This window comes from Ovis aries, chromosome 6, assembly GCF_016772045.2.
Source record: "Ovis aries strain OAR_USU_Benz2616 breed Rambouillet chromosome 6, ARS-UI_Ramb_v3.0, whole genome shotgun sequence".
NCBI lineage: Eukaryota > Metazoa > Chordata > Mammalia > Artiodactyla > Bovidae > Ovis > Ovis aries.
This window is the reverse complement of record NC_056059.1, coordinates 26,723,049-26,738,329: the sequence shown is the minus strand read 5'-3', so window position 1 is coordinate 26,738,329 and position 15,281 is coordinate 26,723,049. Positions and strand designations below refer to the sequence as shown.

General features: G+C 34.5%; 1 protein-coding gene across 7 annotated transcripts in view; it reads left to right on the top strand.

The window, feature by feature from the left end:
* Positions 1 to 15,281, top strand: part of RAP1GDS1 (Rap1 GTPase-GDP dissociation stimulator 1) — a 154,630-nt gene that overhangs the window by 121,314 nt on the left and 18,035 nt on the right. For all 7 annotated transcript variants that reach the window (XM_060416868.1, XM_027970869.3, XM_060416867.1 and 4 more), the window contains 3 exons: positions 490 to 615; positions 10,346 to 10,489; positions 10,953 to 11,084. In XM_060416868.1, coding sequence (XP_060272851.1) covers positions 490 to 615; positions 10,346 to 10,489; positions 10,953 to 11,084 — 402 coding nt within the window. The remainder of the gene's footprint in view (positions 1 to 489; positions 616 to 10,345; positions 10,490 to 10,952; positions 11,085 to 15,281) is intronic.

Here is a 15,281-nt window from a genome sequence, read left to right as displayed (position 1 = left end):
TTAAAGATATTTAAATGCTGAGGATGAGGGTCTAGAGTGAAAGGTCAGAGGTGGTGAAGAGACAAGAAAGAAGGCATGTCAGGGACAGTGTGAAAGTATGCCGCTCGAATGGTATAAAGACAAGTCACCTTTAGTTCAGCCATGTGAAATGCAATCTGTTATGAGTAATTTTTCTTCTTTGGCTAAAAGCCTTGAAACTATGAATTTATAACAGTAATTTTACCATTGCTATGGTTACCTATATGTTATTCTAGCAAACATTTTTTTTATAGCCTTGAATATAATTGGGTCAGAACATCTTAAAGCTTTAGACATTTTTCCTCTACAGAGGCATTAAAAAAAAAAAAAAAAAAGGACTGATTCTGTATTTGAACAGTGTTTGCATTTATCAGTAATGATACAAAATGACCAAGTATTGAAAGTAATAGAAAAAATTTTCTGTGCTTAATTTTGTTTTTTTACTTTAAATTGTCCTCTTATTTTTTACAGAGTCAAGTAAAGAACAGTTTGCCAGTACAAACATTGCTGAAGAGCTGGTGAAACTCTTCAAGAAACAAATAGAACATGATAAGAGGGAAATGGTTTTTGAAGTTCTTGCTCCATTGGCAGAAAATGGTGAGAAAATAAATGCACCTCTTGATTTTTGATCATATAGACCTTTTCCATTTTTTCTAATATTTTTTAACTGCCAGCTAAATGTTTAACTCAAATTCCTTTCTTTTATTAATGATGTGATAAGTTTTATTTCAGATATCTCTAACTTCAGCTGCATTATCTATTTCATAACTATACATATATTGGCCAAAACTACTTTCCAAATTGTTTTGATTTTAAAATCTTGGGAAAGATGGTTCTGTAGCTTACACATTCTTATGCCAGTCTGGAAAAGGCAGCCAAGAGGCTCTACTCCACTTACATACTCTTGCAGGGCAAAAGCCATAAAAGTTGGAGCACCAGGCCTACCAACTGTGTAGACACTGAGGATGAGGCTCTAGAGTGAGAAGTTGGAGGCAGTGAAGAGGCAAGAGGGAATGAGAAGGGCCTTTAAAAGAAGGCATGTCAGGGACAGTGTGAAGTATTCCACTTTAATGGTATAAAGTAGTCTTTATACCATTTAGGCAAAAAATCTTAAGGGATACACTCTAGGAATAAGAGAGAACCAAAGGAAACAAACCATCCCATAATAAATTTTCAAATACAGTGTCTAGCACATAACCAGAGAGGACATGAGGAGACAAGACATTGTAAGCAAGAATCAGCACAAAGAACAGGCAACAAATATCCCGATACGGGAATTATTAGACATTGACTCAAAACAGGTATGCTTATTATGTTCAAAGAGTTAAAAACAAACTTGAAAATTTTAGATAGAAAGTAGAAACTATAAAAAGTAGAATTGCTGATTTGAAAAGGAAATAATTGGAAATTCCTGAATTGAGAAACACAGCAAAAATTAACCTAAATAGATGAGTTTGATAGCAGATTAAATATAGTTAAATTAGAGAACCAGTGAACTGGAAGATAGAATGGAAGGAAATCCAGAATGAAATCCTGAGAAAGAAAAGGACCAATATATATAAAAGAGAATAAGAGGGAAAGGGACTCATATACATTTTTTGGAGTCCCAGAAAGAAGGGAGATGTAGAAGTTTGGAGAAATTTTGGCAGAGCACTTGTGAAAAGTTATGAAAGATATCAAGGATTCAAGAACCCCAATAATTTTAAAACATTCAAAGAAATATACATTTAGATATGTCATATTGAAGTTGAAAAATATATATATATATATATAAGGACAGAACTTTAAAATTAGCCAGGAGAAAAATAGATTACCTTAAAAGAGGCAAAAGTTTGGCTGCTAACTTCTTGACAGTCGTAAAGAAAGGAGATGACAGACATGTTCTGTGTGCTGAAAGAAATATAACCTAAAATTCTAATCCTAGCATAACTATCAGAACCGAAAGCAAATGAAGATGTTTTCAGATTAGAAACCGTGAAAGTTAACCACCAACATATTCTTACTAAAAAGAAATTATAAAGGATTTTTGTAGATAAAAGGAAAATGATTCCCCACCCCCCTCCCCCCAAAAAGGAAACTGAATCCAGAAAGAAGATTATAGGTGCAGGGGAGGAGAAAGAAGCAAAAAAAAAAAAAAAAAAGCAGTTAATATGTATGTAAATCTCATGAATGTTGAATATACAAAATAATAAAAATAATTTGTTGTGAAATCTAAAGTGTGTGTGTATATATATATGTATATATATTTTATATACCACAAAATGGAGGAGGTGGGAGGAGATGGGGACAACAGAGGATAAGATGTTTGGATGGCATCACTGACTTGATGGACATGAGTTTGAGCAAGCTCTGGGAGTTGGTGATGGACAGGGAAGCCTGGTGTGCTGTAGTCCATGGGGTCGAAAAGAGTCTGACACGACTGAGCAACTGAACCGAACCACAAAATGAGTGTATAAATCTGGAGGGACATAAAAGTGAAGAGTTCCAAGACATTTGTATTATCTGGAAGAAAGTACCATTAGATTCTGATTAATGAGTCCAAATTTTAAGGTGAAGTAGAATAATTTTTAAAACCAAATGCAACTAATGGAAAGATTTGTGGAAAAGAATTTTTTTTAATACAGCATCAACTAACAAAAGAACAGAGCAAAGGGAACATGGAACAGGAGGTAAAAACAGGGATGAAAAAATACACTGGATTTAGTATTTTGGTAATTACATTAAATGTATGTGGCCTAAATGCTTTAGTTAAAATTAAGACCAACTGTTAACTCAAATTTTAAAAACCAACTAAACAATCAATACTTCTTAAGTATGAGGAGATTTAAAAGATTGAAAAAATATTCCATTCAAACCTGAAAAAAGCCGAGATAGTCATATCATCAGTACTATCAGGTAAAATAGACATTACTATTAAGAAACTTGCTAGAGATAAAGAAGGTGACGTTATCATGATGAAAGATCCAGTTCACTTGGAAGCTATAAAAATACATATTATCCCAAAAGATCAGAAGCAAAAGTATTCAGAACTATGAGGACAACTAAATATCCACAAATATCGTAGGACAAATAGACTTTAAAAAAATAGTAATATAGAAAATGTGGACACCATGATTATGAAAATTGATTTAATGGACATACGTGGAGCCCTGCACCTCGCTTCAGAGCCCTTGCAAGTACATATAACATTTAAAATGTGTATACTTCTCATGGAAAAAATTTTAACAAAGGATTGCCATTTTAGAGTATGTTAGAGGGTTTTTTTTTAATAATAAGGAAGATGAGAACACTATCTCAAATCTTTTATGATGCATGTAAAGCCATACTTAAAGTGATTTTTTTTTTCACTTTAAAAGTATATAATGGAAAATGAAAAAAGCTAAAATCAGTAAGCTCAGTTTTAATCTCAGGAATTAGTGAAGAAAAACATAAATGAAACCCAAAGAAACTAGAAGGAAGGAAATACAAAGAACTGAAGTTAATGAGATAGAAAATATGTAACACAATATAAGCAGATGCTTGTCAATGTTGAGTCTGAAAAGATGTCATAGAACTGGTAAATCCCTAGTAAAATTAATCTGGAAAAAAAAGAGAGGGAAGGTGCAAATAACCAGAATCAAGAAAATAGATCTCACTACAGATATCACAGATACTAGAAAAATGTTACAAAAATTTGATGCCCATACATTTTCAAGTATGGATGACACAAGAATAGAAAAGCCGAGTAATCTTACCTTAAATTCTTTCAAGGAATAGGAAACGCAAATATACTCACTAGTGTATTTTGTGAAGCTAATAAAATACCATCAAAGACCATAGAAGAATACAAATTAAAGGCCAGTCTCAGCATGAACATAGATCCAAAATTCCCATAAACTTTTAGCAAACAATTTCCAATAATATATTTAAAAATTAATCATCATACTAAATTGGATTTATTCTGGAAATGTAGTTTATTATTCCAAAGGCAATCAATATAATTCATGACATTAAAACTTAATAAAGGGGAAAATCATATGATCTTCAGTCGCTCAGCTGTGTCCGACTCTGTGACCCCATGAACTGCAGCACACCAGGTCTCCCTGTCCATCACCAACTCCCAGAGTTTACTCAAACTCACGTCCACCGAGTCGGTGATGCCATCCAACCATCTCATCCTCTGTCGTCCCCTTCTCCTCTCGTCTTCAATCTTTCCCAGCATCAGGGTCTTTTCAAATAAGTCAGCTCTTCACGTCAGGTGGCCAAAGTATTAGAGTTTCAGCTTCAACATCATTCCTTCCAATGAACACCGAGGACTGATCTTATTTAGGATGGACTGGTTGGATCTCCTTGCAGTCCAAGGGACTCTCAAGATTCTTCTCCAACACCACAGTTCAAAAGCATCAATTCTTCAGTGCTCAGCTTTCTTCACAGTCCAACTCTCACATCCATACATGACCACTGGAAAAACCGTAGCCTTGACTAGATGGACCTTTGTTGGCAAAGTAATGTCTTTGCTTTTTAATATGCTGTCTAGGTTGGTCATAACCTTTCTTCCAAGGACAATGTGTCTTTTAATTTCATGGCTGCATTCACCATCTACAGTGATTTTGGGGCCCCCAAAATAAAGTCTGCCACTGTTTCCCCATCTATTTGCCATGAAATGATGGGACCGGATGCCATGATCTTAGTTTTCTGAATGTTGAGCTTTCAGCCAACTTTGTCACTCTCCACTTTCACTTTCATCAAGAGGCTTTTTAGTTCCTCTTCACTTTCTGTCATAAGGGTGGTGTCATCTGCATATCTGAGGTTATTGATATTTCTCCCGGCAATCTTGATTCCAGCTTGTGCTTCCTCCAGCCCAGCGTTTCTCATGATGTACTCTGCACAGAAGTTAAATAAGCAGGGTGACAATATATAGCCTTTACATGCTCCTTTTCCTATTTGGAACCAGTCTGTTGTTCCATGTCCAGTTCTAACTATTGCTTCCTGACCTGCATATAGGTTTCTCAAGAGGCAGGTCAGGTGGTCTGGTATTCCCATCTCTTTCCGAATTTTCCACAGTTTATTGTGATCTACACAGTCAAAGGCTTTGGCATAGTCAATAAAGCAGAAATAGATGTTTTCTTGAACTCTCTTGCTTTTTTGATCATCCAGTGGATGTTGGCAATTTGACCTCTGGTTCCTCTGCCTTTTCTAAAATCAGCTTGAACATATGGAAGTTCACAGTTCACGTATTGTTGAAGCCTGGCTTGAAGAATTTTGAGCATTACTTTACTAGTGTGAGATGTGTGCAATTGTGTGATCTTCAGTTCAGTTCAATCGCTCAGTCGTGTCCAACTCTTTGCGACCCCGTAAATTGCAGCATGCCAGGCCTCCCTGTCCATCACCAACTCCCGGAGTTCACTTAGACTCGCGTCCATCGAGTCAGTGATGCCATCCAGCCATCTCATCCTCGGTCATCCCCTTCTTCTCCTGCCCTCAATCCCTCCCAGCATCAGAATCTTTTCCAATGAGTCAACTCTTCGCATGAGGTGGCCAAAGTATTGGAGCTTCAGCTTTAGCATCATTCCTTCCAAAGAAATCCCAGAGTTGATCTTCAGAATGGACTGGTTGGATGTCCTTGCAGCCCAAGGGACTCTCAAGAGTCTTCTCCAACACCACAGTTCAAAAGCATCAATTCTTCGATGCTCAGCCTTCTTCATAGTCCAACTCTCACCTCCATACATGACCACTGGAAAAACCATAGCCTTGACTAGACGGACCTTAGTCAGCAAAGTAATGTCTCTGCTTTTGAATATGCTATCTAGGTTGGTCATAACTTTTCTTCCAAGGAGTAAGCGTCTTTATCATCCAGAAAAACATTTCATAAGATTAAGCATCCATATATGGTTTTTAAAAACTTAAGAAACCATTACTAGAAGAGAGTGAAGAGAATATATAACCTGAATTCTATAGAAAACTTCACACTCAGTGGTAAAACAAAAAGCATTTCCTTCTAAAGTTGGGAATGAGAAGGATTATCCCCATTTTTATTTCTTATTGTATTGTAGGAACTATCCAGTGCTATAGAGTAAAAAAGAAAGAAAAGATATTGGTAGGAAATAAGCTATCATTTTTCATAGATGATATGATTACATCCAGAATACAAAAGAATAGGTTAATCTTGAAAATTAGAATTTGGGTTGTTAGCCAAAACAAAGAAAAACATCTGAAAACCCAAAGCATTGTATTTTTACATACTAGCAAAAACAAAATACATTTTAAAAATACATTGTTTAGTATAAAAAAAAAAATTTAAGGGAATTCCTTGGTATTCCAATGGTTAGGACTCTGTGCTTTCACTGCTGGGGCCCCTGAATGTGATCCCTGGTCTGGGAGCTAAGATCCTGCAAGCTGAGTGGCTTTAAAAAAAAAAGAGAGAGAAGTACTTCAGAATAGGTTAATAAAAGATGTCTAAGATCTCTGGAAGAAAAGTGTAGAAAATCATTAAGAGAAACTAAGATCTAAATAAACAGAAAGCTATTCTGTAATGATGTTATATGGCCCCATACTGATATAAAGACTTAACTGCAGTTCTCATCAAAATCCCAAAGACCAGGAATAGTCAAGATAATGTGAACAAGAACAAGGGAGCAGAATGGGTTTTACTTCATAACAACAATAAAGTTTTATTCTGATAAAGCTCTATTATATTTAAAAGACAATGTAGTATTGGTTCAAAGATGGACAGGAATACTGGTGGAACAGGATAACCCAGAAACAAATGGATGCATTAGTAGATGTCTGTTTCACTAAGAAAAAAAGGTTCCACTATGGAGCTATATGGAAAGGACAGTTTGTTAAATAAATGGTGCTAGAAATGTAGAAAATACGATTGGAGACACACATACAATCCCAGTTTTTACTATTTTAAAAATTTCATTTCAGATACATTATTGAACATAAAAGTTGAAATAAGAAAGTTAACCTTAAAACATGAGATAGGAGAATATCATCACAGGCTTGCATACAGAAAATTTTCTTATATCACAAAAAGCTTAACTAAAAGGAAAAAATGATAAATTTGGTTATTTTAAAAATAAAAATTTGAGAAAAGCATGACAGTAGATGAAATGATATTTGCAACACATGTAACAAGCAGAGGGCTGATGTGTACAACACGTAGAAAAACACCCCCAAGTCACTAAGAAAAATGTGGAAAATTCAGTGGTGAAAATGTGCAAATAATTTGAGAAGGCCCTTGACAAAAGATAAAATCCAAGTAGCTAATAAACACATGAAAATATGCTCAACTCATTAAAAATTAGGGAATGCAAAATAAAACCACAATAAATTACCACTGTGTACTCACTGGAAAAAATGATAATACCAAGTATTGATGAAGGTGTGAAACAGTGGAAACTCATTAAATGCTGATGGGACTATAAATTGGTACGACTTGGAGAACAGTATCTACTGAGTTAGAGATGGGTGTTCCCAGTGATCCAGAAATTCTGCTGTTTGGTGTATACCCAGAAACATGTTCATGTACACCAGGAGCCATTCCAGGAATGTCCATAACAGCATTGTTTATAATAATGAAATATTTAAACAACTTGTATCCATTAACAGTAGAATAACATGGACTATCCATATTATGGAAAAATACACAGTTATGGAAAGGAATGAAGATAGCCATAATCAGTAGTGTAGATGAGTCCTATAAACATTAAAAAGAAAAGGCCAGCACTGAAAAATATATGATTCCATTTATATGAAGTTTCAAAAAAAGCTAAAATTAAGCTGTAGTTTTTTAGGAATGATTATTTGGTGATATTGTAAAAGTATGGATATGTATGGATATCAAGGTAGTGATTTGAAAGGGATGGATATGTGACAGGAAAAATCACAGAGGGGTTTCTCTGGTTGTTCGTGATGGATTTCTTGATTTAGGTAATAGTTCTGTGGTTATTTAATGTATTTAATAATAATAGTTGATTAAGCAGAACATAAGGACTTCCCTGATAGCTCAGTTGGTAAGAATCCACCTGCAATGAAGACGACGACCCTGGTTCAATTCCTGGGTCAGAAAGATCCGCTGCAGAAGGGATAGGCTACCCACTGGAGTATTCCTGGGCTTCTCTTGTGGCTCAGCTGGTAAAGAGTCCACCTGCAATGTGGGAGACCTGGGTTTGATCCCTGGGTTGGGAAGATCCCCTGGAGAAGGGAAAGGCTACCCACTGCAGTATTTTGGCCTAGAGAATTCCATGGACTGTGTAGTCCACGGGGTTGCAGAGTCAGATACAACTGAGCAACTTTCACACTTAAGCATAACGTATATTTATATGCTTTGTTGAATTTGTGGAATTTTTCCAGCACTTAGAAAAGATTTTTAAATATACGTTCATACAGATATACACATACATATATATTAAAAAAACATGATACATAAATGGTAGTGATATAAGTAGATGTCCTTGGGCAGAATGGTACTGATAAAAGTGTGCTAGGCTGTCTGCTTTGGCGGAATGCCTTGCTATTCCTTTTTAATAAGGCATTTTAAGCATCCCATATATATATGTGATTACAGTTAAACTGTGAGAAGAAAGATCTCATAGTTTAACCTTAGCACATGTTATATTTTCTGCGTGCCTTAGATCTTACGGGAGAAATTTATTTTTCATCTCATTTCATGGTTTGGCCAAATAGGAAATTTTCATTGTGACTTTCAGGTAGTTTTATGCCAGAGAACAACCTGTAACCTTCCTTGCAGTATTTCATAATAACTTTTTATTTATTTGTTTTGTTCTCCACTATCTTCCCTTGTGTTTTATAACTTTGAAATGGACTGAATGATAACTTTGAAAATTTGTGTCTGGACTATCCTTAGCATATCATCCTTGGTTTTCCTTGTATGCAAAGGAGAGTGATTCCAACATTTAAACTGAGATTTCTATAATTCAAGGTTTTTTGTATTTTTTAAGGCTTTTTCGTCATGGCTTTCAATTCTAGTCACCGCATATTTCTAGTTCTATCATTCTGTAACCAAGGAAACGCCCTACTTTCAGCATGGCACAGTGCAAGTATACCTTTTAAAAAAATATTCTAGGTTGAATATTCGGTGTATTCTGAAATAATATGCCAAAGATGATCAGTGGTCCTAGTGATAGGGAAAAAAGACCAAATTTTTACACATTAAAATGGTCTGAATGAATAGTCTTAAGTTTGGGGAAAAAAAAAAAAAAAAGGTCTGTTTCTCCCAAATAAGAAGCTTACACTGCCCTTGCTGTAGATATATGCATATACAGCCTAGGGAAACTGAAGACTAAAATAAAATCCAGTTAAACAATAAAATTTAAGTTTGAAAATATCTGTGTAGCTAATGTATTTCTAACGTCAGTTGATCAACATTTATCTTAAGCAGTATCAAATATACCCAAAATATTTAAGTAGACCAATTTAGGTTAAAACATAGGGATGAATGAAGTTTATACTATATCTGCTGAATTGGGTGAGAGAGATATGAATGTAAATATAAAATCTTCAGTGAAATATGTTCTATAATGAAAGAATATTTAAGATATTAGTATAAACAATATTGATTCAATAGACAAATATAGTTTGCTATGAAGATAGTGTTTTAAAATACAATTGGGATGTAAAATCTGTTTAAAATTCCTTAGTTATCCATCAAAAAAATTCGAAGTTATTTTTTCTTTCCACTTTTATTATGAAAACTTAAGAACCTATTCAAATGTAGAGCAAATATAATATAATGAACCACGTTCCCATCACTTGCGGAAGCTTCAGATTAATGAGGACCTGAAGCTCTTTTTTAAAACATGACTTTTTAAGTTCAGAAAGTTACAAATTAACTGCCTTAGAAAAATAACAGTGTACCAATATGAATCCAAATATGCATACCTTGTGATATATTTTGAAATTTACTAATACCTCTTTTCAGTATCTTGGTATTCAAATTCCATTAGTGGATATATTTTAACTATATCATCTGTGTGTTTTATTTTAAACAGTATGGGATATTTTATAGTGTTGCCTTTTAAATGTGAGTATAATCTCTAGAATAACAGTAGATATTACTTGCCTTCAGAGCTGAGAATCAATTTGTTTAGGTGCTGCCAGACATTCTGAAAAGTGACATAATATCAAATGGAAAAATGAAATAAAGCTCTTGTGTATTTAAGCTTCACTGTCTGATACTTCCTTTTGAAACTCAAATCTTCAAAGGAGTATTATCTAAATCATGTACTTTCTTGGTGTCTTATAATTCTTAATAATAAATTGCTTATACCAGAACTCTTATTTCATCTTAAATTTTGGCTATTTTGTACACATTATTCTTTAGATGCTATTAAACTACAGCTTGTTGAATCAGGCCTGGTAGAATGTCTACTGGAGATTGTTCAGCAGAAAGTGGATAGTGACAAAGAGGAGGATATTGCTGAGCTCAAAACCGCCTCGGATCTAATGGTTTTATTACTTCTTGGAGGTGAGTTATAATTTATGTCAATAAAAAACATGATTGTCAGATTTTTTAAAATTTATTGTCTCTTTTATAAATACTTCATTAGGCATTTTCTCTCATTTTCCTGTCACATTTAATCTTGTTGATGTGATGATTTTGAAACACATCATAAAGAGAACTAGAGATAATGAACCTGGACAGGAGGAGTCTTTACTCTCTTACACAGTATTTAAAGAGCTGTCATTTAGAAGAGACAGCTATGGTGCCAAAGGTCTAAAAGCTAAACGGCTACTTGGGATTTAGAAAAGAAAAATTCTAAACCCTTTTGTCCAGTCTCTACCAAAAGTTTATTATAAAAAGAGCCATTACTTCTCCCTTTATGAATTGTGGATTGTGAAGTATATGATTTCCCAGTTGGGTATTCAGTTAAGAATATGGATGTGTCACTCCTAAGTATTTCCCTTGTATCTGTTTCATTTATCTCTAGATGAATCCATGCAGAAATTATTTGAAGGAGGAAAAGGTAATGTGTTTCAAAGGGTACTCTCTTGGATTCCATCAAATAACCACCAGCTACAGCTTGCTGGAGCATTGGCAATTGCAAATTTTGCCAGAAATGGTAAGCATATTAGCTCATTCTTATTAAATCAGACTTTCTATATTTTAGAATTATGTTTTGCCATAACATGTACTAAACCTAGAACCATTCAGAAGCATATGTAGAATCTCTGTGTACTACTACCTTAATTTTTCAGAAATCTGAAATACTAATAGCAACTTGCCCAACAAATTACATGTTTTATGCACTTCAACTAAGAGCTGATAGTTTAAAGATAATGAACAGTGACTTTGAAGTCCTTCTTTTTGAATACTCTACACTTCAGAGATGAATAAACTTTAGTCCCGTGCTAATATACTTCCGATCTAGGAGGATATGCTCTTTGGATTTAGATTTTATCTTGGATTTAATAATCTGAGTATTCATTATTGTGCCTCAATTTATACTCTTATGTCTACAAAACTTAAGTGTGGGTGATCTACTGGTTTAGGCTAGAATATTTACTTAAATAATACTTCAGAGGCACCAGCCTTCATGTATATTTCTGAAGTATGATACTTCTGCTGTTCATTCTAGAAACTTATTCTTATACTGTATCTAGGAAATATGAGTTACTTTTGTTTTTAATTTTATTTTATTTGAGTATTAACTCTTGTTATAGCATGTTTTAATAATGACTTATTCCATTTTTCATTCTGTCTTTTTGGGGACCATCATTAGCTCCTTAATGTTGAAAATAAGACTTGCAAAATGTTGATAATTCATGAAGCTAAATGGGGGTTAAATAGTAATTATTATAATATTCTGTTTTATAAATGTTTCAGAAATTCTGCTTTAAAAAATAATTTAAATATCAATCATGATAACAAAATTTAGAGTACTGTTACTGTAATGTTGGCAGAACACTGGCATACTTCATTATAAATGGAAACAATTGGCGGACACATTAAGCATGTGGTTTCTACTTACTCATCTTCTGACATACTGTCAGGATCTCAAGTAGAGATTTTTGGGGCCAATTTAAACATTTTTATCTATTTTAAGAATCTTATAACCCCACTCACACCTATGGACAGATCAACTAAACAGAAAATTAACAAACGTAAACTTTAAATGATACAATAGACCAGTTAGACCTAATTGATATCTATAGGACATTTCACCCCAAAACAATAAATTTCACCTTTTTTTCAAGTGCTCATGGAACCTTCTCCAGGATAGATCACATCCTGGGCCATAAATCTAACCTTGATAAATTCAAAAAAATTGAAATCATTCCAAGCATCTTTTCTGACCATAATGCATTAAGATTAGATCTCAATTACAGGAGAAAAACTATTAAAAATTCCAACATATGGAGGCTGAACAACACATTTCTGAATAACCAACAAATCACAGAAGAAATCAAAAAAGAAATCAGAATATGCATAGAAATGAATGAAAATGAAAACACAACAACCCAAAACCTGTGGGACACTATAAAAGCAGTGCTAAGAGGAAAGTTCATAGCAATACAGACATACCTCAAGAAACAAGAAAAAAGTCAAGTAAATAACCTAACTCTACACCTAAAGCAACTAGAAAAGGAAGAAATGGAGAACCCCAGAGTTAGTAGAAGGAAAGAAATCTTAAAAATTAGGGCAGAAATAAATGCAAAAGAAACAAAAGAGACCATAGCAAAAATCAACAAAGCCAAAAGCTAGTTCTTTGAAAGGATAAATAAAATTGACAAACCATTAGCCAGACTCATCAAGAAACAAAGAAAGAAAAATCAAATCAATAAAATTAGAAATGAAAATGGAGAGATCACAACAGACAACACAGAAATACAAAGGATCATAAGAGGCTACTATCAGCAATTATATGCCAATAAAATGGACAACATGGAAGAAGTGGACAAATTCTTAGAAAAGTACAACTTTTCAAAACTGAACCAGGAAGAAATCTTAACAGACCCATCACAAACACAGAAATTGAAACTGTAATCAGAAATCTCCCAGCAAACAAAAGCCCAGGTCCAGACAGCTTCACAGCTGAATTCTACCAAAAATTTAGAGAAGAGCTAACACCTATCCTATTCAAACTCTTCCAGAAAATTGCAGAGGAAGGTAAACTTCCAAACTCATTCTATGAGGCCACCCTAATACCAAAACCTGACAAAGATGCCACAAAAAAAAGAAAACTACAGGCCAATATCACTGATGAACATAGATGCAAAAATCCTCAACAAAATTCTAGCAATCAGAATCCAACAGCACATTAAAAAGATCATACACCATGACCAAGTGGGCTTTATCCCAGGGATGCAAGGATTCTTCAATATCTGCAAATTAATCAATGTAATTCACCACATTAACAAATTGAAAAATAAAAGCCATATGATTATCTCAATAGATGCAGAGAAGGCCTTTGACAAAATTCCACATCCATTTATGATAAAAACTCTCCAGAAAGCAGGAATAGAAGGAACATACCTCAACATAATAAAAGCTATATATGACAAACCCACAGCAAACATTATCCTCAATGGTGAAAAATTGAAAGCATTTCCCTAAAGTCAGGAACAAGACAAGGGTGCCCACTTTCACCGCTACTGTTCAGCATAGTTCTGGAAGTTTTGGCCACAGCAATCAGAGCAGAAAAAGAAATAAAATGAATCCAAATTGGAAAAGAAGAAGTAAAACTCTCACTGTTTGCAGATGACATGATCCTCTACATAGAAAACCCTAAAGACTCCACCAGAAAATTACTAGAGCTACTCAATGAATATAGTAAAGTTGCAGGATATAAAATCAACACACAGAAATCCCTTGTATTCCTATACACTAATAATGAGAAAGTAGAAAAGGAAATTAAGGAAACAATTCCATTCACCATTGCAACGAAAAGAATAAAATACTAAGGAATATATCTACCTAAAGAAACTAAAGACCTATATATAGAAAACTATAAAACGCTGATGAAAGAAATCAAAGAGGACACTAATAGATGGAGAAATATACCATGTTCATGGATCAGAAGAATCAATGTACTGAAAATGAGTATACTACCCAAAGCAATCCACAGATTCATTGCAATCCCTATCAAGCTACCAGCGGTATTTTTCACAGAGCTAGAACAAATAATTTCACAGTTTGTATGGAAATACTAAAAACCTCGAATGGCCAAAGCAATCTTGAGAAAGAAGAATGGAACTGGAGGAATCAACTTGCCTGACTTCAGGCTCTACTACAAAGCCACAGTCATCAAGACAGTATGGTACTGGCACAAAGACAGACATATAGATCAATGGAACAAAATAGAAAGCCCAGAGATAAATCCACACACCTATGGACACCTTAACTTTGACAAAGGAGGCAAGAATATACAATGGATTAAAGACAATCTCTTTAACAAGTGGTGCTGGGAAAACTGGTCAACCACGTGTAAAAGAATGAAACTAGATCACTTTCTAACACCACACACAAAAATAAACTCAAAATGGATTAAAGATCTAAACGTAAGACCAGAAACTATAAAACTCCTAAAGGAGAACATAGGCAAAACACTCTCCAACATAAATCACAGCAGGATCCTCTATGATCCACCTCCCAGAATACTGGAAATAAAAGCAAAAAGAAACAAATGGGATCTAATTAAAATTAAAAGCTTCTGCACAACAAAGGAAACTATAAGCAAGGTGAACAGACAGCCTTCTGAATGGGAGAAAATCATAGCAAATGAAGCAACTGACAAATCTCAAAAATACACAAGCAACTTATGCAGCTCAATTCCAGAAAAATAACCCAGTCAAAAAATGGGCCAAAGAACTAAATAGACATTTCTCCAAAGAAGATATACGGATGGCTAACAAACACATGAAAAGATGCTCAACATCACTCATTATTAGAGAAATGCAAATCAAGACCACAATGAGGTACCATTTCACATCAGTCAGAATGGCTGTCACCCAAAAGCCTACAAGCAATAAATGCTGGAGAGGGTGTGGAGAAAAGGGAACCCTCCTACACTGTTGGTGGGAATGCAAACTAGTACAGCCACTATGGAGAACAGTGTGGAGATTCCTTAAAAAATGGCATAGAACTGCCTTATGACCCATCAATCCCACTGCTGGGCATACATACCGAGGAAACCAGAATTGAAAGAGACATGTGTACTGCAGTGTTCGTCGCAGCACTGTTTATTATAGCCAGGACATGGAAACAACCTAAATGTCCATCAGCAGATGAGTGAATAAGAAAGCTGTGGTACATATAC